Source organism: Brettanomyces bruxellensis, chromosome 7 (genome assembly GCF_011074885.1).
Source record: "Brettanomyces bruxellensis chromosome 7, complete sequence".
NCBI classification, from domain to species: Eukaryota; Fungi; Ascomycota; class Pichiomycetes; order Pichiales; family Pichiaceae; genus Brettanomyces; species Brettanomyces bruxellensis.
Window position 1 is genome coordinate 544,454 of NC_054688.1, and position 26,668 is coordinate 571,121.

Sequence of the window (26,668 nt, forward strand, 5' to 3'; positions counted from 1 at the left end):
TTCTAGGCTGACCTGACGCATGAGGAAAGAAAGTTGAACTAACAGTTGAAAAACTCTTGACTGATGTAATTATACGAGGGCGTACCACAACTTGCCTGACAATGAAATGGTACATTATTATTATGACATTAGAACAAATAGCTAACAATGTATAGGCGTTAGGAAGAAATTTAAGTGTTATAAAATCAGTAGATCATGTTAATTCGGGTGCAGTAGTTAACAAACCCCAACCCCAGAAAAAATTAACTGCACATAATTCGCTACAAACAAATTTTTGGCGGTGCAAACTGTCAATCCTTGTACCATGAAATATTCAGGGGAACGAATTATATATATGAGAATTCAACATTCATTATAGAAAACCAATTCTTAAGTTATTAAGCGCATATAATAAGAAAAAAAAAGTCTCAACATGTAGTAATATACTATGATAATTAAAAAGAATATATTCAACATTCAAATGCTTATAAATACTGTACTTCAACCGAAGCCCATTAATAACGGGAAATATATAAAAAAGAATGTCATGGGTCAGTAAACTGTAAATGTAAATTTGAAAGACCAGACAAATGATTGTCGTCATCCGTGAGTTGATCATTAATACCACTATTGCTATTTTCTCTACTGGTAACTTCATCAAGTTGTGAATTGAGGTCAACGTTAGTGAAATCAATTTCGTTTAATGAATTGTAAGCATTACCGACAAACATATTGGCGCCCGATGTGCTTGAAAGTAAGGGACCTGAAATATTTGTCCTGGTAGATGCTTCGGCTGGATATAAACCTAGACTTGGCGAATTATTATCGATGGTCAACTTTGGAGCACCATTATAAGAAATGGTATCGAAAGCATCACCTAGCAGCCCCGAATCACCATCCGGAAAGTCATAAAAGAAGTCGTCTCCAAAGAAATCATCCATTTGGGGATTCGCCTGAAATCCATTCGCGAGACCGTGCGTAATATTTTGGGATGAAGGATCTTGAATATCACTCCCAACAGAATTGTGAGGTTGTATTTCTCCTCTCATCTGTGACTCACTATGTTGCACTGATATTTTCGGTTGCTGTTGTTTATCATTGCTCAAGTGCATATCCCGGTGAAAGGTCTGTTTGTAACGGCGACACGGAATCACATTTGTATCAGCATAATCTGTAACAGGAGGTAATTTTGATGTACCAAAAGCTATTTCAAATGCGCTAGTAGGTCCATTTTTCAGAACAGTTGGATGGACATTAGGCGAATCTTGAGACTGTTGCAGCTGTTGTAATTCGTGCGATTTCTGAAGTTGTATTTGATGGTCTCTTGATATTAAATTCCTCCGCTCATCAGGATTATTACCAGAAGCATCCTTAACCAAGTTGAAACCAACACCGAAAAGCTTCTTTGAATGAACTAAAATGTTATAGAAAAACTTTACCATCTTTTTCAATCTCCATGCATAATAATATGATCCAGTAAGACTTTCCAACTTTTCCAAAAATGTCTTTAGGTATCGGAACATTCTACTAAGTAACTCATCTTTGTCTATCCCATTTTTTTGAATAATATCAGCAATAAGTGGTGAATTCTGCTGAAGTCGAAGTATTAAAGATATGAGAAACTCATGTGACCTATGATTTAAAATCAACAAATATGGATACGTAATCAACTCGGAACCACAGTTAGATAAATTCTTGCTGGTATTTCCGAGAAGCTGGATAAAAGCATTGAAATTATCAACCGCAAGCAAAAGCGTTCCCTCAAAATATGTTGTGATATACTGTTTTTGTTTGGCAATTCCTGTCAAAGTGCTCGATTTATCAGCAATAAGACGGTTGAACTTCTGCTCATGATTAATAAGAAGGAGATAATTCAAAGCAAAGAGCATGGATTTAATAATAAGATAAAGACGCAACTTGTAAACTCGTACGGACTTACCAAATCTAGTATCTGAAAGAGAGATTCTGGACCGCAGATTGAGAGACTTTAACTTTTCATCATCATCTCTTTTCAAGAGAAAAGCTGTATTAAGTCCTAATCTCGACTTCTCTGATATCAAATCAAGCAGTTTGTTCATGATCTTTGCAATAGCCCTAGTAGATGATGGTTGATCAACACGCATTAAAGAGCTCATGGCCATGTAAAGTAAATGGTAAACTGCAATAGAATCTCTGAAGTTGTTCACCACTATCTGTTCCTTTTCCAAGGCGACACCATAAAATGCTTTTTCTAGAACTCCCTGTTCAACACCACCCGGAAGTCTACTATCCCAAGTTTTGTTCACGGAGCCAAGAGTTGGATCCAAATCTAACTCAATTGGAAGTCCCTTTTTATAATCACCCATACTTAAATTACATTCAATGCTGAGGTATAGGAGGCCATACCACAACTTCCTCCATAGGTGCCTTTTTCTGAATAGCCTAGAATTTGCAATTGGATCGACTGATGAATAAAAATTCCTAAAATTAAGTGGATCCCTATTAAGACCAATTGTGCGACCAAGTTGTACTAACATTGCCATAAAATTTGGAGAATTAATGCTTGGTGCCTCATATGAAAGATCCCCGCTTAAATCATTCACACTTTTTAATGAGCCGGTCTTTTTCTTCTTACGTTTGCCTTCATTAGAACCACCATCTGTAAACGTATCATCAACATCAAAACCATCTTCAGGAGCAAGAATATTGTAAATCTTCAAATACAGACCTACTTGGAAAATAACCAACGAGGGCTTGCCCATTAACTTGGCGCTAGAAAATACTTCCTTAACCATATCAACCAAAACCATGGTGACCAAATTCTCTGGCTTCATTAAAATTTTATCCTCTGGAGATAAGTTATTGCTAATTTTACTAGGAAGGGACAACCAACTTAACCTGATAATGATCAACATTAAACAAACACTTAGAAACTCCTCACAATAATGGGTTCCAATATTTCGTATTGTTATGCGTTGAACATCCAAATCTCTGGGTCCGATGATTGATGCCATACAAATTCTGAAGCTTTCTTCATCGAGATATGGCATCTGCAGGTAAAGCTTTTCAAAGAATCGGTCAATTAACAACCAAACAACTTTTCTCCCCGGAAGATATTTTTCAATAATCGAAAGAACCTCTTCTGTATTATTATAGTTTAGTCCCTTGACCTCTGAGGGTGACAATTTCTTTAATCGCTTTATTCTATGTGATGTAGAACCTTCAGAAAAAGTTCTCTTTTTCGAAAATTCCTCTTTGCCATGGAGTGAGGATGAAAATGAAACAGTTGCATCTGAAAAGGAAGAATTAGATGCGGCCTCATTTTTAATGGGACATTTCTGGACCTTTCGAGTCTTACCAGAATCTGACGGATTATTCTTCAAACTTTCTTGATCTTTTGGCAGCTTTATTGGTTCTGGACTTTTTGGAGAACAAATAACAGTAGGAGGCGTCTTGTAACATACATCGTCACATTCTTGCTTTGAATTGTCAGCAAAACTTCTTAATGCATTAATGTTCTTTCTCGTAAGCTTTTCCTTGAAAACATCACGGGCATCTCCAATCATCAAGGGGCAAACCTTTTCCTCATCAGCTAGATCCGACTCATCATCAGAAATTTCGCTTAGGGAGTGCGCTGCTGGGGATTTAACAACATTCTTAATTCCATTTTGAGATCGGATGGTGTTATTCATTGCATTACTCCTAGCCGAATTTTCAGTTTTTGGCATATTTTTTGCCGCAAGAGATAAAGTACCATCCAAAAACCTCTTTAGCTTGCTGGTATGAGTATTGGCTTTATTATCAACATTACCAGGGAAAGAATTGTCACAAATTTTATCTAGTTTCGTACCATAATTGCTGTAATCAGTTGCCAAACGATGCGAAGCATCGGCCATAGCATTTTTACTACTGTAATAATATTCGTAATGCTTTCTGAGATTGATAATCTTGAGCCAGAGATCATTAAGATAGGAGTCATTCCGCACAATAAACATCCAAGAAAACACGCTGATTTCATAGATTATCGGAAAATGGTAAGTGGAACCTCTTTTTGCTGTGAACAATATATTTGAATTTGATACGCAATCAAGTAAGTCCGCATTATCAAGAGAGTTAAGCGACGCATTTAAAGAATTTGTTCGATGAGAATTCTGTGATACCATAACTTTCTGCTTTAAATCCATGTTTTGGTGTTCAAGTTGCTTGATTTTCTGCTTCAACTGATTGTTCTCCCTCTCCAAAGGAGTACCATAATCCGTAACTCTTGCTCCTGGAAATTTGAGTTCTTCTTCACGTAATGGCTTTGCCCAACTTGGTTCTAAGTAATGACACAAATGAGCCACACCATTTTTGATACAATTTGTACATTGCGGCTTCTTTTTATCGCATTTAACTTTTCTTCGTCGACATATGGTGCATGATATTGGAACTCTGTTTCTTCTTCTTCTTTTTGGTTTTGGCTTTTGCTGAGGCTGTCGAGAGCCTTTTATTTTAACCATAACGTATGTAATTCAATACCGTGAAATGACTATTATTTGTATCACCTTAAATATGCCTGGTCTCTAGATCTTGTGGTATTTCTTGATGCGTCTATTCTTAATAGATAGATAAACAATAAACAGCACCAAACGTTAGATGCCGATGGGACTGCGAAAAATAGGTGCGCGAAATCAAAAAAAAAATATCGAGGAACCCCAGATTTGACTGATCGATTAGATAAATGTTTTCGAGCTCGGCGTACCGATGTATTCAAGTATCGAAAGTACAACAGAAAGGAACAAAATGAAATTAAACGTAAATTTTCCAAGTGAACTAAACTGATCAAGTGAGTCCACAAATAAATCGATTGAGGTTGTTGGTAGAAGTTGAAACCTCCAGCCGTGCGTCTGCTAAATTTTCAAACACTAAAAATTCACTTGTGTTCCTTTTGTCCTCGGGCAACACAAAAATATAAATTTTCAGCTATTGAAACTATGATAATTGACTTCAAATAGAGTCTAGCGCTAGATCAGACTTATTTTCCTGTTATACGATGTGCCTGCTTAAGGGGAAAACTTACTGTGCCGGCCGGATAACGTACGTGACTGCCATCAATAAACAATACAAAGTGATTATCAAAATACAAGACCTACTGTTGTACCTTTCCTAACTCCAACTACCTCCACAAAAAAGAAATAAACGGAAAAACAAAACGAAAAACGAAGACATGAACGCACGGTGAAAAATATTATTACGAACAGTGAAGCAAAAAGCTTAAGATACGTTGTTTGCCGGCCCGGTAATCGCAAATTATGCATCTGGCCATTATTTCATTTATGGTGAAAATAGCTTTATCCGGAAACGTTTCTTAACACCGATATCTCACGCGCAAGTATCCCATGATGAGCACATAAATACTTTTTTCAAGAGTGATATTTTTCTGGGGATTCTATTATTTCTTGGTTAGGTAGTGTACACAAGACTAAAATACATAAATAAAAAGTCATTCAAAAATGGAAGTCGAAACATTATTAAAACCTTGAACTTCCAATAAAACAAAAACAAATGTTGACAATATCACCCAGCTTTTAATATAGAGCCATCTGCCACTGTAATATAAGACATTTGTCATCTATCAAACAGACCTATACTTTTCTAGAAGTCTGTCAATTATTTCCGGAAACGTTTTACCCTGACATTGAACACTATTCTTCATTCCTTCGAAGCATGAATGTAAATCCTTACCCTTCCAGGCAGGTCTTGAAAAAACAGCCGCCAAAGCATCCCAGTCTATATGCTCTGTTTTCTCTTCTGACCATATCTCTTTCAACCGAGAAAGCAACCAGCGTTTAACATTCACTGTTGTATTTCCCTCTTCATATCGTTTTTGAAGCTTTTTCCATTTATATCTGCATTGAATACGGGAACGGGTACCATCCATCAGCTCGCTAACCTTTGTGAAGTTGATTCTTGGTGCTTTATCTGAATCGTGGGATTTCAGCATACCACTAATCACCTGTATCAATTTTTCCTCTTCCATGGGAGTCCATTTATCAGTCTTTCTATTTTCTCCACATTTGATGTAGTTTCTCCATCTGTCTCTACAATCTTCTGGCATTCTTCCCATTTTTTTCCCCACCAACTGCCACCGGCCATTAAACTGCTTACCAAGCTTTGCAAGCTGCTCATCTTCTTGCTTGGTCCATTTACCTCTCACTTTAAATATGTGGTAAGATCTGCGCACATGCTTATATAATGAAGCTCTGCTTCTTTCAGGTAGGACTTCCTGTAGACATCGCCAAAAACAGTCCTTTTTCTTTCCGTTTGACCATATTCGCTGTTTCATTTGATCTATTGATATTCCAAAAATCCGACAGTACTCATGTATAAAAACATCCAACGCTGCAACTTCACTCACAGAGAAGTACTGTCCCTGAACCCCTCTAGGAACCTGCTCTTTGGCCTTTATAATAGCCTCTATTATTAAGCTGGATTCCTTATCATCATATAGACGAGCTAGAGATTTCAGCAGTGACCTTTTTGGTGATCTTTGATTCTCTTCCAATGCTTTTAGGGATCTGGAACGCTTGATTCCCCGGGGCTCTAGAGCTTTCTCTTCATGATTAGGAACATTTTCCTTATGAAAAGAAGTATTCTTGTCTTCAACTTTTAGCGGAATATCCTTACTTTGCTGCCTTTCTGCCTCGGCTTCCGCAACAGCTTGCTGAACTGCCTGGACGGCTAGATGCTGAACTTCTTTTTCTGCTGAAGAATCATCGATATCTGTTAGCTGAGATATCGCCTTGTCTACATTTGCAATGTTTTCATTATCACTCTTTTTTGTATATGAATCCAAGCTCGTGAGACTTTCCAGCGTCTTTACGTTGAGTAAGGCGTCATGAATAAATGTTGTTGCATCAAGAGGACCTAACATAGTGGAATCATGATGAACCACTTTTCTATCAAAACCATTATTCCCGGTGCTTGTTTTTGATTTCAGATCAGATTTTGATGATTTAGTGTGATGTGAATGAGTATCGAGTACTGCTAAGTCACTAAAGCTATCGATACCATGAGCTATGCTTGAGTGATGATCTTTCATATTTATAGTTGTAGCAGGATCCTCTTTGGTGACACTACCTTCATTGACATAATCATCGTTTAGGATTCCAGCAGTCCATTGCTGGAATTCCAACTGGCTCATCGTATCTTCATTAGAACCATCTCTTTGCTGTTTTAACCCAGCTGACTCAAGGGTGCCTCGCACGAGTTTCAGCATTTCATCATCATATGGAACTGAACTCCGGTCATTCTTTGTTGAAATACTCAGACGGTTGTCAAGATCTTCCAGAATACCAGACTTGCCTTTCTCGCCGTTTGAAATTACAGATTCAACTGTTAAACTGTTTTTATTCGAATTAGGAGGCTTTTCTTCAACATCAATCCTCTGGATGCCTTCATGATCTGCTTTAGATGACACCTTCATACAACTTGAAAATATACCTGGCTGAAATAAAGCCTTGATCGTTAATCCTATTATGCGCTCCTTTATTTTACCCTAATAGGCAAGCTTCACCAATTACCACGGCTAATGTATTTTTTTTTGTGGAGGGTAACCTTTAAAATCCAATGGATCTACGAACTACAAGATAATTTAGATGAAGGGGTTACCCTGCAAAGAAAGAAAAATAAATTTGAAAAAAAGAGAGAGAAAAAAGCTGACGCGTCAATTGACGTTACATGAAAACTCTCCAAACAAAGGATACCTACCAGTTGAATCACTGTGACTACATATACACGATGTTATCAAAGATTATACTCTTATTACACGTCCACATTATATGGCCCGCATCTTATAAGCAACTAAAAAGATATACACTACCCTATCTTCACTTAGAACTTGTCGAAAGTCTTGGACTTGTTGGTAGACTCAGTGGTGTTGACCTTAATAACATTGAATCTAACAGTCTTCGACAATGGTCTGCACTGACCAACGGTAACATTGTCACCCTCCTTAACTCTGAAACATGGAGAAACGTGAGCAGCAACATTCTTGTGTCTCTTTTCGTACCTGTTGTACTTTGGAATGTAATGCAAGTAGTCTCTTCTGATGACGATAGTTCTGTGCATCTTAGTAGAGACAACAGTACCACTGAGGATTCTACCTCTGATAGAGATCAAACCGGTGAATGGACACTTCTTGTCGATGTAGGTTCCCTCAATGGCGGTCTTAGGAGTCTTGAATCCCAAACCAATATCCTTGTACCATCTCTTAGCTCTCTTGCTGACCTTGGACTTTGGGTTGCTGTAGATGTGAGGTTGCTAGAAAATATATTTATCGATGTTAGTAATGTTTTCCAAACGCCAAAGTTGAACATGTTAAGTGTTGTGCTTCACTAGTAATAATTAAGAATATGGTAACACAGATACATCATTGTACAATAAAAAAGCGATAACTTGATATCACTGGTACTGTAACAAAGATAACTATATGATAGTATTGAGCTCCACTTAAACTGCTGATAATTGGGCGAGATTCCTCTTTTGGACGTCAAATCTTCACATTTTGTGTATTTTGTGAACACTTATTACTGTCCTCTCATTAAATATAGTCCTGATGATATCATTTGCTGTCCTCCCTATGTAATATTGCTTCACTCTTTTCCCGTACAACACCAGATGCCCATATACACTTAACACTCTATGCTAATTATTAAAATGCGTACCTTAAGATAAGCTCTCTCAGATTGGACAGTTAATTCGGTAGCCATGTTGTATGCTTCTTCAAACTTGTCTTTTGGATATAACCTTTAATAAAGTAACAAGATGTTTGGTTGAGATGATATAAGTCTTTTTACTTAGTACCACTTCGAATATTTCTTTTTCCAAGAGTTTTTTTTCAGGCTGAGGGTACTTTCCATTCAGTTAAAAATTTTCCCCGGTGGTTCTTCTCACCTTTTGATTTAGTGCGGCTCCCAGAATTTCAGGCTACTTTTCCCACCTTATTTTTTTTTCTTACGCCTGCCCATTCAAAAATTAATTAATAGTGGTGTAAGGGGTACAAAATAAATAATCAAGACCACGTGATGAGCAAAACCCTACATACATCTACATGTACATCGTAATCATAATCAACAATCATTCATTAACTTATCTCTTACAAGACTTAATGCTTACCAAGGAACCACTTAAGCTGACCTGCTTTTTCAGTACCAACAAGATTTTCCAAAACCTTCTTGCTTAGCATAAACTTATGGTCCTCAAAATCGAATCCTGGAACCACAATTTCACTTATTAGTAAATGGTCGTCCGCAGACTCACCATTTACGTCATCTAATTGAAGTAAGAAACTTGCCTTATAAACGCCACCTGGCACAACCCACCGTTCCACTTCACATCGATCGGTATTTAAGTCAACAACAAATGTTTTAAGTCGTCCATCTGGGTAAATGAGAACGTACCGACCTCTTCCTTTTTGTAAAATATGTATAATTCTTGATCTATTCACATGAAAACGACCCATAGGTGCATCACACGTAATCAAATAATGAATTAGTGTTGAGTAATTTTTTAACGGACTTAGCTTCCTCTCTCGAGGAGAATTTGCCTGTTTAATTGTCAAGACGGGCTCATTTGAATCTCCCGATTGAAGATAATTACCTTTCCTACCATCATTATGACCAGGGTAATACGAATTCTACATCAATAAAGGAGACCAATCGGTTTCTTTAAAATAACCGCCTTCTGGATGCTTCTGTAGACCTAATCCCTTTATCAGTCTCTGCACTTTTTCTGAAGGTTTTACTATTCCTTTACAAGCATACGGAGGTTTTTCGATATCTGGCTTGTTGATGTCGCTCATTGTGTAAATTGTTTGTGAACTAAAAGACATGTTGTTGCCGTTTGCTCCAATCAACAATTTTTGTTACCGGGTGGTAGATTAAAGGGATATGCTAATGAAAGGACCAAAGTACTCCTTCTCTGGAGAACATTTGATCTCGAGATACGATTAGACATATACCAGGTGGAGATCGATCGATATACACCCCGCATTTTTTAATTTTTTTTTCTTCCGCCTGCTGCTTACTACAGGATCGTTACAATGTTCGAAAAATGAAAAACCAAACTATAGCCGCTATCATAAAAACCTATCAAGTATAATCACAATAGAATACGGAAAGAAATAAAACATACATACAAACCAACCAGAATAATGCAATATCGTAAAAAAAATTAGAAGAGCGAGTGGCCGAATGCAAACAACTCGTTATCGCCTACTTCAACTGTTAGATGGAGCATTGATTTTCTCGATCTTAGCAGCGTTTCCAGCCCACTCCATGAAATTCTTGACAAATGTTCCCTCCTTGTGAAGTTCTATGATGTCATCGAATCCACCCCGACTAACACCCTTAACCATCAGGTTAGGAACAGTTCTACGGCCGGTTCTTTTACCGACATATTCCTGTAACTGGGGTCCGTATTTGTGCATATCTAGCTCCACAATCGCTGGAGATGGAGTGATCTCGTAGCTGCTCTTTAACAATTCCTTGAGACCTTTGGAATATGGACAGTATGTTTTAGAAAAGATAACCACAGGTGATAACTGCATAATCTCTTGGAATTCTCTAGCTGCATCAAAACCCTTCTCCTTTTTCTCTTTCTTTTCCTTCGAGTCAAACGAATCTTCCACATCATTATCAAGCTGCTGCTTCAACTCCTTATTTGATTCGCTAGACTCATCTGCTTGCTGATCTTCATCATCTTCCACATCCACAAGTACATTATCCTCCTCCACCTCAGGCTTCTTTCTGGAGCTACGGAGCTGCTTATCAGCCTGAATTGCAGTGACTGGTGGCGCAGTTGCAGAAGAACCCACATCCTCAGAACTCACTGCTTCTCTTAATGTATCATCACCTTTCAATTGTGCACCATTTTCCTTTTTGGAATCAGAAGACGAAGGCAAACTTGACTCATCCGAATTTTCATCACCTTGGCCTTGCTTTGCTCTGCCAGCGGCAGCTGCAACGGCAGCATCATCACCAGCCATAAGTGGAATATCACCTAAGGAGCCTTTGTTTTCCTCAGCTTGTTTCACCTTGGACTCATCTATGATACCCGATTTCTCATCCTTAACCATTTCATTGGCGTTGTTAAGCTTCTTTGTATTCACTCTTATTGGCTCCTCCTCATTTTCTTCTTGTCCTTTGGAATTTTGGTTATACGAATCACCAACTTTGCCACTCTTTGAGCCATCATCTTCGTTTACCACATTCTCCGGCACCAGTTTAGATGGATCAGATGAACTTTGAGAACCTTCTTGAAGTGTACTTTGCACTTTCGCTAGCGCTTGCTGCTTACCACTGGTTGCAGTTCCTGTCACGGAAATGAGCAATATGATAAATAAGCACAAAGCTGCCACACCCAGTATACGACGCTTTCTTGCGGTTAATAAAATCGAGGACATTTAAAGTTCTTAATGCTTTTCCCTTTATCACCGTGACCAAAAGTCTCCTTGTAATGATGACGACAAAAGTGTTCAGTAAATATAGGTTAGGATAAATAGATAGGATGGAATGTAAAGTCTGTAAAATACAAAAAGAAGAGCAAGTTCGAAAGGTCGTATCTTAGAGAAAGAAATAAATTAGTAAGAAAATAAAGCACAGGAGAAAAAAAAAAATAAGTATATTTAAGACAAAAACAGAACATGCAGAAAAAGCGAGACGGAGGAAATTTAAAGAAAGCTGGAAGCTCGATGATGCGGAAAGGAGCGAAAGGAATGGAGATCAAGAGAAAAAAAAAAGAAAATTGAAAATTACCCGGGGATCGCATAACAATAACTTCAGGCGCGTATGAAATTGAATAGAAAATATCTTGTGATTCATTTCCCAGAAAATACCGAGCTGGATCAATAGGATCGGAAATGTAGTTAGAAGTGACATAAAGAGCCATTGAGCCTTGTTGAATTAAAATGATTTTAGGAATCGGTACGAAAATTATTTATGAGCTATCAAACCTACATAATCGATATTAGTATTTCAACATGAGCAGTAAGTGTACGTATCATTTAAAATAACAAACGCAACCCAAACCAGATATAGCAAAATAGATACTACGTAATTGAAATATCGATCGAAATTCAAAGAGATAAACTCAGCAATAATTAGACGCGCGTCAAAGGAGGCGAAGAAAGAAATACCGAAGAGATATAAATTGTCACTGTTTACCACAAAAAACCTAATCCGGTATTTTTCGCAACCAGCCATACACACAATAGTGTTTCTATTGTAAGGAACCTCGGAATTTTTTAATTTTTATTTTTTCTATAACCATGCCTGCTGAAGCCCGACTGGAGCTAAGCCCAGATGCCGGAAATGGATATACGGATATAAGGACTAAAGAGAGAAACGGAAAAGAAAACCAACTGTGACTCGTATTCAAACCAAGTAGTGATTCCAGTGTGGGAACGATTCAATAAATTTGATATAGTACCATAGCTGGAAATCATACAAGTAACAAACTACTTTATTGCTATCTTACTTTGGAGTGTGATCAAAAACATACGGATCAAACCTCAAGTAAACAACAAAGTATGTCATCCTTTAATGTATTCGTCGATCAACCGGCTACTATTTCCGCGTATAACATTCTCTTGAGATCAATCATCTTCAGCTGATCCTTGTAATCATCAAAAAAGAAGAGGTCTGAAGGAATTCTCTCGGCTGAAAGTTCTTCCTTTGGATTTCGGAAATCTTGAACATATGGATGCTCCAACGTTTGTTCAATGGTCATCCTCTTTTCCGGGTCAAAGCACACAGTTTTCTCTATAAAATCGATTGCAAGAGGATTAGCATTACGGAATATTTTCTTCATCGGAATCTTCCGACGCACTCGTTGTGAGGCCACAAAATCACGTGCTTTCTTGAGCTTGATGCACTTCATCTCTTCCGCTGTTGGTGTTCCAAGCACTTCGAAAATGAGTGCCAACTGATTTCTATAATCCGTACCCGGCAGAAATGGTTCTCTGAGTATCATCTCGGCAACAATACAACCAATGGACCATATGTCTATTGCCTTTGAATATTGTGCAGAGGAAAGCATGATTTCTGGAGCTCTGTACCAACGGGTGGCTACGTATTCAGTCAAAAATGAGATTTTATCCTCACCCTTTGTGGAATTGGCATCGATTCGAGCAAGACCAAAGTCACAGATCTTGAGATCACAGTTTTCATTCACCAATAGGTTTGCAGGCTTTAAATCTCTGTGGATAACACCACAGCTGTGCAAGTACTTGACACCTTTGAGAATTTGGTAGAGAAAATATTTGATATGATCATCACTGAGCTCTTGGGTCTGGATCACAGTGTGTAAGTCTGCATCCATATATTCCTGAATCACATAAACTTCGTTGAAACCTTCAAAGCTTGAAGGCTTTTGAATATCTAAGATTCGGATAATGTTTGGATGGTTGAACTGTCTTAAAAACTTGATTTCTCGCAGTGTCCGAAGACAAAACAACGTCCTTTGAAACGGCTGAATTTTCTTGATCGCAACCACCTTTTGTGACTTTCTGTGAACACCCAGTGCCACCACTCCATACGCTCCTTCACCCAATACTTCTTTCACTTTGTAGTCTCTCACATTAAACACGTAATGCTTATATGAAACTGGAATAACGGACATCGTACTCTGCCCTAAAGAACCACCTTACTTCTTCCGTTTAAACTATATTTGTTCCCTGTAATAAGCCGGTCGACAAAGCTGAACCGAACTTAACCAACCACTAAAGTGTAATCAAAATGAAATTTGATATGTACTATTTTGCTGAGGATTATGGTGAAAAGAGAGTGATACAGCAGTTCTCAAGTTCTTAAAATAGCGAACACAAGTATAAGCAAAAAGGAACGCTATTTACTGAAAAGAAAGATATCGCCGATCGATCAAAATGTATCAAATGGGGGAAGTAAACTCATACTGAACACTATCTTGTATCACACTAATAATGCAACTTTCACTTGGGTCCAATCTGAAACAAATTTAATGCGTCAGCAGACGAAAAAGGAAATCTCATTGGTGCAAAAATTGCAAATGGTGAAACTTTTTTTTTGCACCATTGGGCAGGGCAGGCTTTGATTTTCTGAAACAGTGAAAATGCTCTTACAATATATGTAAGCTTATTTGTGCGTTATCCATGTAAAAATATTACGTTATTAATAGCGGCTTGAGTTATGATTGGAATTTTTCTGCGATTGCACATAAAGTTATTGTGTAGATGATCACTATGATACTTTTCTTAGGAAAAGATATTGTGACAATAGTTACTTGACATTTATATGCCAGCGAAAACAAACGGAAATAATGATATAATAACATACTGCAAAAAATAGGGCTTCTTTTTAATCTATTTTGAATTTCAGGTTCGAGAAGACACTCCATCCTGATAACATAAAGTCTTTATTTATTCTTTGAATATTCTCAAACAGTAGTTCTTGTTAAATATTTGAATAGCAGCAGGGTAAACGATGTCTGATTTGGAATAAGTACCGGAACGAGGAAATACGAAAAAACGAGTTGCGAGAAAAAAAAGCTCTCCCGGGGTATTTAACGATCTTAGAGAATAAAGCGTTAAGGGTCGGAAACTATTATATATTTGTCGGTAATATACTAGTTTGCTTTACTAAAAGATCATTTAACGTGAGCAGTAATTAAAAGTAGCGGTGAACATCATTCAAAAATGAGTATGGCAAATGTTCCTAGGAGAATTGCCATTATAACAGGCACAAGTGGAAATTTGGGAATTAATATAGCTTACAGGCTTTTGGAAGAAGTTCCAAAAAGGTTCAGACTTACCATAATAGTGACATCAAGAACTTTGGTCAAAGCAAACAAGACAATTCATCAGATTAAGGATTATAATGAGAAGAAGAACCTTCGTTCAGATGGTTATTTAGATTTCGATTACTTGCTACTCGACTTTTCTGATATGGTGTCCGTCTTATCGGCGGTTCACAGTTTAGAAGAAAACTATGAAAAGATAGACTACTTGTTTTTGAATGCTTCACAGAACACTCATGATCACTTTAATTATGTTGAAGCCACGAAAGAGATGCTTACCGATCCAGTTCGAGCATCGACAAATCCGGGATACAAAATCGAAAAGCGTGGTGTGAAAAGTAAAGATGGCCTTGGATTGGTGTTCCAAGTGAACGTGTTTGCACCATATTATCTCATTGAAAAGATTAAAGGGAGCCTACTTGCAAAATCAGATGATGCTAGAATCATCTGGATCAGTTCTATCCTTGGTAGACCAGAGAATTTTTCGTTTAATGATATGCAACTTTTGAAAACGGGAATGGCATATGGGGGATCCAAGAGACTCGTTGACTTACTTCACCTTGCCACATACAAGGAACTGAAGGACAAGTATGGTATTAGGCAATATTTGACACACCCTGGTATTTTTGTCTCGTATACCTACACAAGATTCTTAAATGTCTTTATGTATTATGGAATGCTGGCTTTATTTTTGCTTGCAAGATGTCTAGGATCTCCATGGCTTAACATTGACGGATGGAAAGCTGCAAATGCCCCTATATATGTTTCTGTGAAGGCTGATACAGAGGACGATCAATCATTAAAGTATGGTAGTGCATGTACAAAAGGAGGTGAAGAGTATTTGAAAACGACAACAGTTGATTCTACAGGGAAAGACGATGTGTTACAGTACCTAGAAACGTTGAAGAAAGAGTGGGATGAAAAGTTCAGGGACCAAATCACGGATTCCAGAAAGCTTTAGATGGAAAACAAGTAGAAATATATATTTAGTATCTATGAAAATTTAAATTAGACGAATAATTCTAAGAAGGGACTTAATTAGAAAAGCAGAGGACTTGACATAACGGGAAACGACTACTCATTCTTCATCGAACAACTGATCAGAATCATCATCATCATTATCATCACGACTTCCAAGAGGAATGAACTCCTCGGTTTCCTTATTGCTTTTATTACTTTTTGCCTGAGTATCATCTTTCACGTTCTCAGTAGTCTCTTCAGTATCCTCCTTATTTTCATCCTGTGCAAATCTCACTTTACGCTTATGCTTCTTCTTCTTTTTCTCAATATTCTCTCTTTGCTCCTGTTTTCTTTCAAGCTTCTGCTTCTTTCTCACAGAATGAACCTTATCCATTTTACTTAGCTCCTTTTCCGTCTTGTGTATTTTCCAGTGATACAAAACTTTACCATCACAAACATCCTCCTCAATTTTCTCGAGACGTAACTTCATTCTTGGACCTATTTCTGTCAACTTCACTGCCTTTTTTCTTTTCAATTCCGGCTGTTCATTTCCATTCTCAGTCTTAGCTTCATCCTCAAAAGCTCCAGAAGATACATGAGTAGTACTAGCTGTCTTGGAAGACTTATTTTTCATCTTAGTGACATTTTCCTCCTCTTCTTCTCTGACCTCAACAACGGCATCTGTCTCCACTTCTGATTCAGAGGTAAAACCAGCTGCTGCATATGGATCAAGAATTATATCAGCCACATCATCTGCCTTTGACAGATTTGGAAGCTTTTTTCCATGCTTCTTCCTTATTGTAACCAACTTCCTCACATTCTTAGAAACGTCGACAAGCTTTGTATCGATGACATAGTGTCGTATATCAATTAAACCAGTCTTCTTATCCTTATTGACAAGCATCACCCTTCGAATGGTGTTAACTTTAATAGATTGGGGATTAATAGGGGGAAACATATTTTGGAACATTGTTATAACTAATTTCTCGTATGGTTCGGCTTCTTTCGGATTCGTAAATCCATTTAGTACAAGAAGGGGTGGATTCTGAAATTCCATGCTTGATTTCGAAAGCGATTTTGGACTTTTCATCGATCTTGCAATATCTTTGCACAACGAGTACTCCATAACTTTAAATGATATCGTAGGACCATGCGACATTTTAGCAACTCTGAAATGTATGTTTCCAGTATTTTCGTTTTGACTGAACAACATCATAAATGAAACACCCAAGGATGCAGAGACTGCAACAAAATCTTTCACTTTATTGGATCTTCTTTCCTTTAACCTAATAGCTGTGTGCGGTTGCATCATATTTCTGACATCTTTGACCAATTGGCCTATCGAATGGTTCTTAAGCGCTATTCCCGTATGAATAACCATTGACCGTGGAACATTATCATACTCCTCCTGAGTAAGAACTGCATGTGTTCTCTTCTTATGCTAAATATATGATCAAGAGAAGATCAACCTGTTAGTATACCAAAATCCTGCTGTGAAGAAACAAACAACATAGGAATGCAATCGTGTAAACATTCCCATTATATAGGACTTACTCTTCTAATACCCATTTTGTAATATAGCGCGTATTATTGCACGGAAAGCCAAAATTATTGGATGTTGTAGCTATAGAGATGTTATTTACTGATACCTTGAAAGCAAGCTGGAAAATTTTTAGAGCTAGAATAAGCAGGGACTGAAAAAAAAAAAGAAATACGATTTTTTTTTTATACTCCTGAAAAAAAATACCTGAAAAAATTTATCTAGAATATTGTTATCCAGATAGATATAACCTTCTGAAGCATCTTTATCTTTAGTTGACTATTACGAAGGCGATACCTTATTCCTGACTTTACATGCAATCATGTCACACGTGAAAAGTTCACACAAGAGCATAAATGCAAAGGTATCAAAGCCTTCGATTGCGGGCTCAGGATCAAAAATTAACATTGAAGCCTTGAAAAAGAAATTAGCACATGGAAAAGGCAGCACAGAGAAGAACACAGTGATAAAGGAAAAAACCAACGGAAAGGATGATGAAAAACTTGAAAAGGAAAAGAAATTTGAGGATTTTGGGCTGAAGGACGATATATTAGAGGCATTAAATACCCTACATTTTACAAAACCCACGCCTATCCAGGAGCAATCATTACCGTACTCATTAAATGGAAGGGATATAATAGGTATAGCACAAACCGGATCTGGTAAGACGGCCGCTTACGTGATACCAATATTACAGGCTCTTTGGGATGCACAGACTCCATATTTTGCATGTGTTCTTGCCCCTACCAGAGAGTTAGCTTATCAAATTAGAGAAACTTTCGATGCATTGGGAAGTAATATGGGACTTCGGTGCGTTACCATTGTTGGTGGAATGGATATGATTGACCAGGCAAAGGAGTTAATGCGGAAGCCACATGTGATAGTTGCAACACCGGGAAGACTTATGGATCATCTAGAAAATACAAAGGGATTTTCTCTAAGGGCTCTCAAGTATCTTGTGATGGATGAGGCAGACCGGTTGTTAGATATGGAATTTGGTGATGTCTTGGACAGGATATTCGAGATTTTGCCTAGAGAGAGACATACGTATCTTTTTTCTGCTACCTTAACGTCGAAGGTGGAAAAATTGCAGAGAGCATCTCTCAGGAATCCAGCAAAGGTGGAGGTGAACAACAAATACTCAACAGTTGACACATTGATACAATCACTGATGGTTGTGCCCGACGGGTACAAGAATACATTCTTGATGTACATATTGAATGATCATGTGGGAAAATCGGTTATCATATTCACCCGAACTTGTGCACATGCACAGCATGTTGCTCTTATGGCAAGAATTCTTGGGTTTCCCGCAATCCCACTTCATGGACAGTTATCTCAGGCCCAAAGATTGGGTGCATTAAATAAATTCAAGTCAGGCGATAAAACTATTCTAGTGGCTACCGATGTTGCTGCAAGAGGTCTTGATATTCCATCTGTGGATCTCATTATTAACTACGATATTCCAACTGACTCAAAGGCATACATTCACAGAGTCGGAAGAACTGCTCGTGCGGGAAGAACCGGTAAATCAATCTCATTGGTTACTCAGTATGATCTAGAGTTGATTTTGAGGATAGAGAAAGTCATCGGCGAGAAAATCCCAAAGGAGACGCCTGACAGAAACGAGATTTTGGCATTACACGATTCTGTGGATAGAGCTGCTGCAGAAGCCATTAACAAAGTGAAGAGGTTCCATGCACATCGGAAATTCCATCCACATAACCATTAGAGCGTAAACTAAATATGCTTTGTGTAAAGAACGCGATAATTTTTATATAACTGGTGTACAGATGCATTATGTAATGTGAAGAATGCATGATAAACGTTTGCATGAATAGCTAAGAAAGTAGGATGTTAATACGTATGTGAAGTATTGTATATATGTATATACTCAGGAGTTTAATAAGCAAGTAGAGAGTTACAATTATTAGGCAAACATTATGAGAAAAGTTCCGCTCTCTCTAGACGAATTACTTGCATTGAAAAATGGAAAGAAGGAAAACAATAATGGTGTATCTAAAGGTGTGTCTAAACCTGAAATCAGATATCTAACAAAACGAGGAAGAGAGAAACTAGAAGAAAGGAACCGGAAGACCGTTGAGAAAAAGAATGAATTGGAAAGAAAATTAAGGGATCAGAAACTGACTGACGTACAGAGAGTCAGGGCAGAAAAGAGAAAATATGACAATGAAATGAACAATACACATGGAACAGTTTTCAACAGGGATACTACACATAATGAATCACGGAAACTCACTGCTACAGTTAATAGCAATTACAATAAGGGAATAGAATATAGGGATAATGATAATGTTGATGATTCGGAGGACTATTTCAAACCAATAGTAGAACCAAGCAATAAACGAGCCGAGATTTTTGATGTTTCCAGGAACAAAAGTCGGACCAAGGACAACAAATACGATAAACAACATTGGTGGGAAAAGCCGTTAGAAAAAATGACTAACAGAGATTGGAGGATCATGAGGGAGGATTTCGATATTAAATTGAAGGGGCCGAATATTCCAAATCCATTAAGAACATGGAAGGAATCAGGGTTGTCGAATACTATATTAAGTAGAATCAATGCATTGCGATACAAGGAACCAACACCAATTCAGAGAGCAACTATTCCGGCTGGAGTGAAGTTTCGTAATGCTATTGGAATAGCCGAAACGGGATCAGGTAAGACTTTGGCTTACATTCTTCCGATCTTAAATTATCTTACTAAAGTGCCGCCTTTAGGACCATACGAGGGACCTTACGCATTAGTGTTGGTTCCAGCTAGAGAGCTTGCAAATCAGGTTGATGAAGAATTTCAGAAGTTTTATGGGAGTATAAGATTTACCGCCGCAAGTTTGATTGGTGGTCATAGGTACGAGGAAAATACAGATGCATTTAAAAATGGTGTTGAGGTGGTGATAGCAACTCCCGGCAGACTAATAGACTGCATCAATAAAGGAATCGTCAATCTTGATAAATGCTTCTTTCTTGTTTTAGATGAGGCAGATAGAATGATAGATCTTGGCTTCGAGGAACAACTTACCACTATATTGAATCAACTTCCACCAGGAGAGACTAATCCATATTATTTTGGAGGGATAAAGAAGCCTCAGAGGACAACGATGATGTTTACTGCAACAATGCCTAATGAAATTAGGAAAATTGCAACATCATACATCGAGGAACCAGTTACAGCTACCATAGGACAAATAGGACAGGCTATTGACAGTGTAAAGCAAATAGCCATAAAAGTTCCGGATGACGACCACTCAAGACTTGAAAAGCTCAAGGAAATATTAAGTGAAGAGAAGAAATACAGATCGCAGATTATAATTTTTGTGAACTACAAGAAATCGTGTGAAATCGTGGGGAATACATTATCTGATATGGGATTCAGGGTGGCTATAATGCATGGCTCAAGATCTCAGAGGCAAAGAGAAGAGGCCATAAATGATTTGAAAAGTGGTAGGGCCAATATTTTGGTTGCCACAGATGTTGCCGGAAGAGGTATTGACATTCCGAGTATCTCCCTAGTGGTAAACTACCAGATGTCAAAGGGAATCGAAGAATATACACATAGAATAGGTAGAACGGGCCGTGCTGGAAGAAAAGGTACAGCTATTACATTTTGGAATGAAGATTCGGACCGGGAAGTTTTATACGATCTCCGGAAAATGATCGGTAAAAGTCACGTGAGCTACTGTCCCAAGGATTTGGCCGAAAACAGATATGCAATGTGGCAGAATGGAGAGCAACACTAATATATGATATAATATATACATAGGTGCTGTAATACATGTTAATTTATAGAAGTTTATCAGAAAGCTCAGAATGACCCACATCAATCGCGCTTATTCGATTAACGGAAAGAAGCTGTAAAATCTTAATCCGTATCATCATCACTGCTACTTGAATATTCAGCCAAAATACTTTGTAGATCTTGCCTGGGTTCAGTATTCGTCTCGAACTTGTGCTCTATACGCCTTTTCTTTATTCTCAAACGCCCAAGTGATTCTAAGTTACTGGCGCTGATAATATCTTGAAGCTTCCTTGGCTTCTCATGCTCTTGATTTTCAATCATCTTGGTCTCCCTCTGAATGGCAACATCATCATTATCATCGACTTCCTCAACTTCAGGTTCATTTAAGGATTCCTCATTCTCCAAACGGCGACTTTCGGCAACTCGTTTCAAAAGTTCCTGGGCCGTTTCAAGAGCACTCTGCTCTGCTTCTGCCCTCATACGCTTTTGAGTTCTTGGATTGGGATCTTCTAGGGCCCAGCGAACGTTCAATACTTCACTCTCATCATTTTCATTCAACCCCTGGCAATACATTGCTTCCTTTGCGAATTGCGCCTGACTCTCGTATCTATATGTGACAAATGCAATTTTCTTATCCTTCACAAGTTGGATGTGCTCGATATCACCAAACTCGCCAAAACACTTGCTGATACGAAGCTCAACATTATTCCCCATATCATTTATCCGACCCACGTAAAGCGTTCTATTCTCACGGCCAAATGAACCTACACCGGACATATCTTCTCTGTATTCGGAAAACCTTTCTCTACCAAAGCAATCCACAGTCTGTGGAAATTTATCTGTGCTTCCCGGTATTCGGTGAAGATACTCACATCTTCTTCCATTGCAACAACAACCCCGGGCAAAATATAGGCAGAAGAAGTGATCTGTATTTAAGGAATCCTGCTTAAAATGCTTGTCAGCTTTCGTATAGCCCGAATCCCTCGTAACATGACATCGTGTTTTAGCATGAACCAATCCCGCTCGCCCATTATGTTCACCTCCGGTCCATTTATTATACCATATGTTAAAAGTCTGACCTGTCTGCTCAGGCTTTGAACTTGCATTAATTGTGGAAGGATCCACTTGTACCCTAGCCGGAGTTCTTTTTCCTTGATTTTCTGCTGCCATTAAACGTATTCCACAAGAGTTTGGAGGAAATCTCGTAGAAATGTCGATTTTCATGTCAAAAATGAAGATGCTAAGGTGATGGTAGAAGATGAAAAAATAAAAGTGAGAAACATGATAACCAAAAAAAAAAAACCTAGCTTACTTCGGAAGAGCAAATGGAAGGTTCGATGGGTTGAGTGAAAGAGAATGCGATATTCATATTGAAATCGAAAAAGATAACACTTAAATTGCACTTGCATTCTCTTGCAATACATTCTGTATAATATCATATTATAGAGTTGTGCGGACTATTGGGAAATTGCGTGGTCTAGCAAATTGCTACTATACTAAACGTGAAACAAGCAGTTTAAAAGATTACTGCTCAGAAACAGTACTGGCAAAGCGGTTACATCCATTAGAATAGCAATACATGGCTGAAACTTCAATAACTAATCTATTTCACTGCTAGAAGTTCCCTACATACTTTTATTCAATCAAAATTGCATCTACATTTACGACGCTATCGATAAATCGTTATATAGAGTGGAAAGAATCCAAAGATTTTTCCGGAGGCATAACACAAATATAAAATGACATCACCTTATGCATCAACCACATTTGAGAACCCTCTTTCGCTCAGGGTTGACGGAAATTTCTTGTCAACCATGTCAATTTCTCCGAATGGAAGGGATGCAGTTCTTGCTGGACGAAGAGGGTTATTTGTGATAGATCTTGATGATCCATTCGCAGCACCTCGATGGTTACATCATGAGACACAGTGGGAGGTTGCAGATGTTCAGTGGTCTCCGCACAAATCGAAACCTTCGTGGATTGTATCTACCTCGAACCAAAAAGCGATGGTTTGGAATATTGCCAGACCTTCGCATGATGCAATAGAGCATGTACTCCACGGACATACCCGGGCAATAACAGACATTAATTTTCATCCCACGCACCCAGAGCTTCTTGCAACGTGTTCAGTCGATTCGTTTGTACTTGCGTGGGATCTTCGAACCCCAAAAGCACCAACTCATCAGTGGGCAGATTGGCGTGCGGGTTCTGCACAGGTGAAATGGAACTACCAGAATTCGAACATTGTTGCTTCGGCACACGATTCGCACATAATGATTTGGGATGTACGGAAGGGCGCGCTTCCATTGAAGCGAATAAACGCTCATGATGCACGCATTAACGGAATAGACTGGAGTCGAGAGACAGAAGATGGGCTGATTAGTTGCTCAAATGACATGACTGTGAAGTTTTGGTCGTGTAACACCTCATGTGAAGTTCCTTACTACACCATACACACGGATTTCCCCGTTGCACGTGCGAGACATGTGCCGTTTGGGGATCAGGTTTGCGGAATAATGCCACTGAGAGGGGGAGACAACTCTGTTTACATAGTCAAGTATGGCGGGAAAAGTGGCGTTTCATCGTTGGAGCCAAGCCATGTCTTTAAAGGACACACAGAGCCGATAAAAGACTTTCTATGGAGGTCTCGACATCCAAAGGAGAGTCACGTGGACGACCGAGAGTTTCAACTTGTCACATGGTCTCAAGATTGCGACTTAAGGCTTTGGCCCATTCCAAGTTCTCTGTACAAGGACTTTAACTATACGAAAGGAGCACCACTTTTTCCGGGAAAGGTGCTTGTTGATTATGACTACAGATCTTACCGCCCTGAGCCAAGCACACCTTATGAAGACAGCATTATCATCAGGCACCGTGGAAACGGTCGCTGGGGATACTTTGGCGGTGCAAATGGACATAGAAGCAACAGTAAGAGCAGCCACAACCGCAAACTGATAAGCGGTCTTAAGAATAACTTCGGGTGGAACTCTGGCAGTGGCAGTTCACACTTTTTAGGCACATCCGAGAACCCTAATATACAGCAGAACGCACAGTTTAATCATCTCAATTGGATATCCGGCATAAGAATTGGCCAATCTGCATTTTTACCAACTACAAGCGAGTCAGAAGTGAATGCACAACCACAAAACCTTGGGGAAGAGGTGAGTGATGTAGGTCACAAGTTCCCGAAATTGCGCTTTGAGCGAATTTCAGTTTCGACGGGAAATCTGGTGATATCGTTGAATGGCCCATGGCGATCAACAACACGAGATTTGGATGATCTCATCTTTCTTCGTGTGGAGATTGACTTTCCGCAAGATTATCCATCTGAAGGTGCCACGCCAAAATTTAGAATAGAGGAGACACATGATTTGGATGAGGAGTGTCGGCAGGAGCTTCTTCAACACTTGAAAGAGATCTCAGAGACATATTGCAACAGTGGAAAATTTTGCTTGGAGCCATGCATGAGATATCTCTTGGGGGAGAAGGTGAACCTTGATGTCTCTGAGGGTGAGGAGGAGCTACTTAAATTTGAAGATGAAAAGGAGAAGAGTGTGAGTGCGGATCAAACGGGCAAAATCGGGTCAGAGCATCAAAGTATCTCTGAAGATGGCCCAAGCAGTGATATACCGATTTCTGACGAATCTTCAGAGGACGAGGAGGACGAGTTTGCCACTTCAGGCATACTAACGAAACCATCATTCGATTCAACACCAGTTCCTAAAAACTGCGGTGCTATATGGACACCCTCGGGACACCTAATTTGTTTTTTCAACTTGAAAGAAGAAAAGAAAGCACACCTGATAAAATTTGGGCAACAGGGATTCAGTCTAGTGACGGAAGACAAAAATGCAGAAAAGGACGGCAATACAGACGATTCTCATACAAGAATGCCAACCACTGGAACATATCATGATCAAAAGACGTCCAGTGTATTTTCTGGAAGCTCATCTGAGGATGACTCGTCGGACTCATCGGATTCATCATCATCATCCTCACTTGCAAACGACCTTGATATTCTGCAATACGATCGCCTGTATAGGATGAAAATACCGGACAGGCTTCGAAGCAGAAAGCATGGAAGCAGCCATATATCCACAGGATCTTATACAAAGCATACTGCAAACGATACCACGACCAGCTCTTCCGCCAAAAATGTGATTGAAATATACGATTTCAGCCGACTTATGCCTGCAAAGATGGACTTGGCCTTTGGCTATAGAGTCGTTGGTGATACCCCTGAAAATCTATGCCTACATAATGCAGAGGTGGCAGAGCTTGCGGGATATCAGGAAATTGCAACATGCTGGAGGCTGTTGTCCATCCTTCTGACCGAAGGTGGCTCCAACTTGACTACCGAATCATCTGATTCGAAGTTTTTCTGGGGAATCCATCCTTTTGGAGGTCTCTGGCTCATTAGCAAGATAGTTAGCTACTATGAAAAGATTGGTGACATACAGATGCTTGCAATGATTTCCTGTATTTTGAATGAGGAGGAAAATGAGTCTCGATTGCTTCCTTCTGGAGATACAGAGGGTTCGAATTCACATTCTGATTCTGCCAGAAATGTTATAACAACCACAGAAACGGTACAGATCATACCTGGAGCATCATCATTTCCAAGTAGCTTGGCAGTAGATGGCAGTGGAAATTCAACAAGTAATTTTGACCGGGCAGTGCCATCGGGCACGTCAACTTCAACTGTTAAAATTGAAGTCAAAATGCAGAATCAACCATCACTTGATGCAACCCATGATACCAGGTGCTTTAAACTGAAGGATGCAGTTTATGAAGATAAATTGATGCTTTACAGATCCGAATATGCATCGCTGTTATTTATGTGGGGGCTTCCAGCTAGTCGAACAAAGATTTTGAAGTTTAATTACGGAGGAAGAGAAGAGAAGCAAAGCAAAGTCAAGATTGGTAGTTCAACAAACGAATATCACGAGCACATGGGTCAAGTGGGATGGACTGAAGACAATGAAACCAGTTACATGCCATCCAAAGGGCATGCTCTTAATGTGAACCAGGAGCGTAGAATGAGGCTTATTGAGAAAGAAAAGTGTCAGTATTGCTTGATGACAGTGAGTAGAATGATAACGATTTGCTCACATTGCGGTCACGTGATGCATGCAGAATGTGCAATGCAGTGGTGGGAGAAAGAGCACATGACGGAATGTCCGAGTGGATGTGGATGCAATTGTCTTGAGCATGGATTTTGTACTGACTGAAGTCTATTTATAGGGGGAAAGCTAGACAATTGCAATACATGGCATCGAAAAACGTGCTGGACTGTTTAACGTGCAACTTTGATTCAGTTCACTCGACTTAACTCTTCTATTTTTTGAAATATAAAGACGAACGATTCTGATTTTACAAATGTACAGCCATTGGATGTATTTTATACTAATTCTTCGATTAAACAAATAGAGCGATTTTTACTGCAATTCGCAAATTATATAAGCAGGACAATCCAGATGTCTACAGTATGGGGTCTTCACCACAAAAATTAGTACATTTGTACATTACTTCTTTTTATCTTTATAAACCTGTAGGATATTTTTGGTACTAATATATGGTAGGCACCCCCATATTTACCATCTGCAGTCCTAGGCTGGTACTTTATGAAATAGGGA

At 38.8% G+C, this 26,668-nt stretch overlaps 11 protein-coding genes across 11 annotated transcripts; 4 read left to right on the forward strand and 7 right to left on the reverse strand.

Moving 5' to 3' along the window:
* Positions 1-5,572: 5,572 nt before the first annotated feature.
* Positions 5,573-7,423, reverse strand: BRETT_004729 (uncharacterized protein; the record flags this gene model as incomplete). Its single annotated transcript, XM_041283221.1, has 1 exon — positions 5,573-7,423. The coding sequence occupies one exon, from the start codon at positions 7,421-7,423 to the stop codon at positions 5,573-5,575; it is 1,851 nt and encodes a 616-aa protein (XP_041136573.1).
* A 407-nt stretch (positions 7,424-7,830) lies between these two features.
* RPS11A (ribosomal 40S subunit protein S11A) lies at positions 7,831-8,708 on the reverse strand (the record flags this gene model as incomplete). The annotated part of the gene is made up of 2 exons (XM_041283222.1): positions 7,831-8,259; positions 8,664-8,708. The coding sequence occupies 2 exons, from the start codon at positions 8,706-8,708 to the stop codon at positions 7,831-7,833; spliced, it is 474 nt and encodes a 157-aa protein (XP_041136574.1).
* A 395-nt stretch (positions 8,709-9,103) lies between these two features.
* Positions 9,104-9,799, reverse strand: BRETT_004731 (uncharacterized protein; the record flags this gene model as incomplete). Its single annotated transcript, XM_041283223.1, has 2 exons — positions 9,104-9,597; positions 9,676-9,799. 2 exons carry the CDS (start codon positions 9,797-9,799, stop codon positions 9,104-9,106), a joined length of 618 nt encoding a protein of 205 aa, XP_041136575.1.
* Positions 9,800-10,216: 417 nt separating this feature from the next.
* On the reverse strand, positions 10,217-11,401 carry BRETT_004732 (uncharacterized protein; the record flags this gene model as incomplete). Its single annotated transcript, XM_041283224.1, has 1 exon — positions 10,217-11,401. The coding sequence occupies one exon, from the start codon at positions 11,399-11,401 to the stop codon at positions 10,217-10,219; it is 1,185 nt and encodes a 394-aa protein (XP_041136576.1).
* A 1,151-nt stretch (positions 11,402-12,552) lies between these two features.
* On the reverse strand, positions 12,553-13,617 carry BRETT_004733 (uncharacterized protein; the record flags this gene model as incomplete). The annotated part of the gene is made up of 1 exon (XM_041283225.1): positions 12,553-13,617. One exon carries the CDS (start codon positions 13,615-13,617, stop codon positions 12,553-12,555), a length of 1,065 nt encoding a protein of 354 aa, XP_041136577.1.
* Positions 13,618-14,668: 1,051 nt separating this feature from the next.
* BRETT_004734 (uncharacterized protein) lies at positions 14,669-15,730 on the forward strand (the record flags this gene model as incomplete). Its single annotated transcript, XM_041283226.1, has 1 exon — positions 14,669-15,730. One exon carries the CDS (start codon positions 14,669-14,671, stop codon positions 15,728-15,730), a length of 1,062 nt encoding a protein of 353 aa, XP_041136578.1.
* Positions 15,731-15,847: 117 nt separating this feature from the next.
* BRETT_004735 (uncharacterized protein) lies at positions 15,848-17,298 on the reverse strand (the record flags this gene model as incomplete). Its single annotated transcript, XM_041283227.1, has 2 exons — positions 15,848-17,170; positions 17,284-17,298. 2 exons carry the CDS (start codon positions 17,296-17,298, stop codon positions 15,848-15,850), a joined length of 1,338 nt encoding a protein of 445 aa, XP_041136579.1.
* Positions 17,299-17,591: 293 nt separating this feature from the next.
* On the forward strand, positions 17,592-19,001 carry RRP3 (ribosomal RNA processing protein; the record flags this gene model as incomplete). The annotated part of the gene is made up of 1 exon (XM_041283228.1): positions 17,592-19,001. One exon carries the CDS (start codon positions 17,592-17,594, stop codon positions 18,999-19,001), a length of 1,410 nt encoding a protein of 469 aa, XP_041136580.1.
* A 211-nt stretch (positions 19,002-19,212) lies between these two features.
* Positions 19,213-21,033, forward strand: BRETT_004737 (uncharacterized protein; the record flags this gene model as incomplete). Its single annotated transcript, XM_041283229.1, has 1 exon — positions 19,213-21,033. The coding sequence occupies one exon, from the start codon at positions 19,213-19,215 to the stop codon at positions 21,031-21,033; it is 1,821 nt and encodes a 606-aa protein (XP_041136581.1).
* Positions 21,034-21,155: 122 nt separating this feature from the next.
* Positions 21,156-22,256, reverse strand: BRETT_004738 (uncharacterized protein; the record flags this gene model as incomplete). The annotated part of the gene is made up of 1 exon (XM_041283230.1): positions 21,156-22,256. One exon carries the CDS (start codon positions 22,254-22,256, stop codon positions 21,156-21,158), a length of 1,101 nt encoding a protein of 366 aa, XP_041136582.1.
* A 515-nt stretch (positions 22,257-22,771) lies between these two features.
* BRETT_004739 (uncharacterized protein) lies at positions 22,772-26,263 on the forward strand (the record flags this gene model as incomplete). The annotated part of the gene is made up of 1 exon (XM_041283231.1): positions 22,772-26,263. One exon carries the CDS (start codon positions 22,772-22,774, stop codon positions 26,261-26,263), a length of 3,492 nt encoding a protein of 1,163 aa, XP_041136583.1.
* Positions 26,264-26,668: the final 405 nt, after the last annotated feature.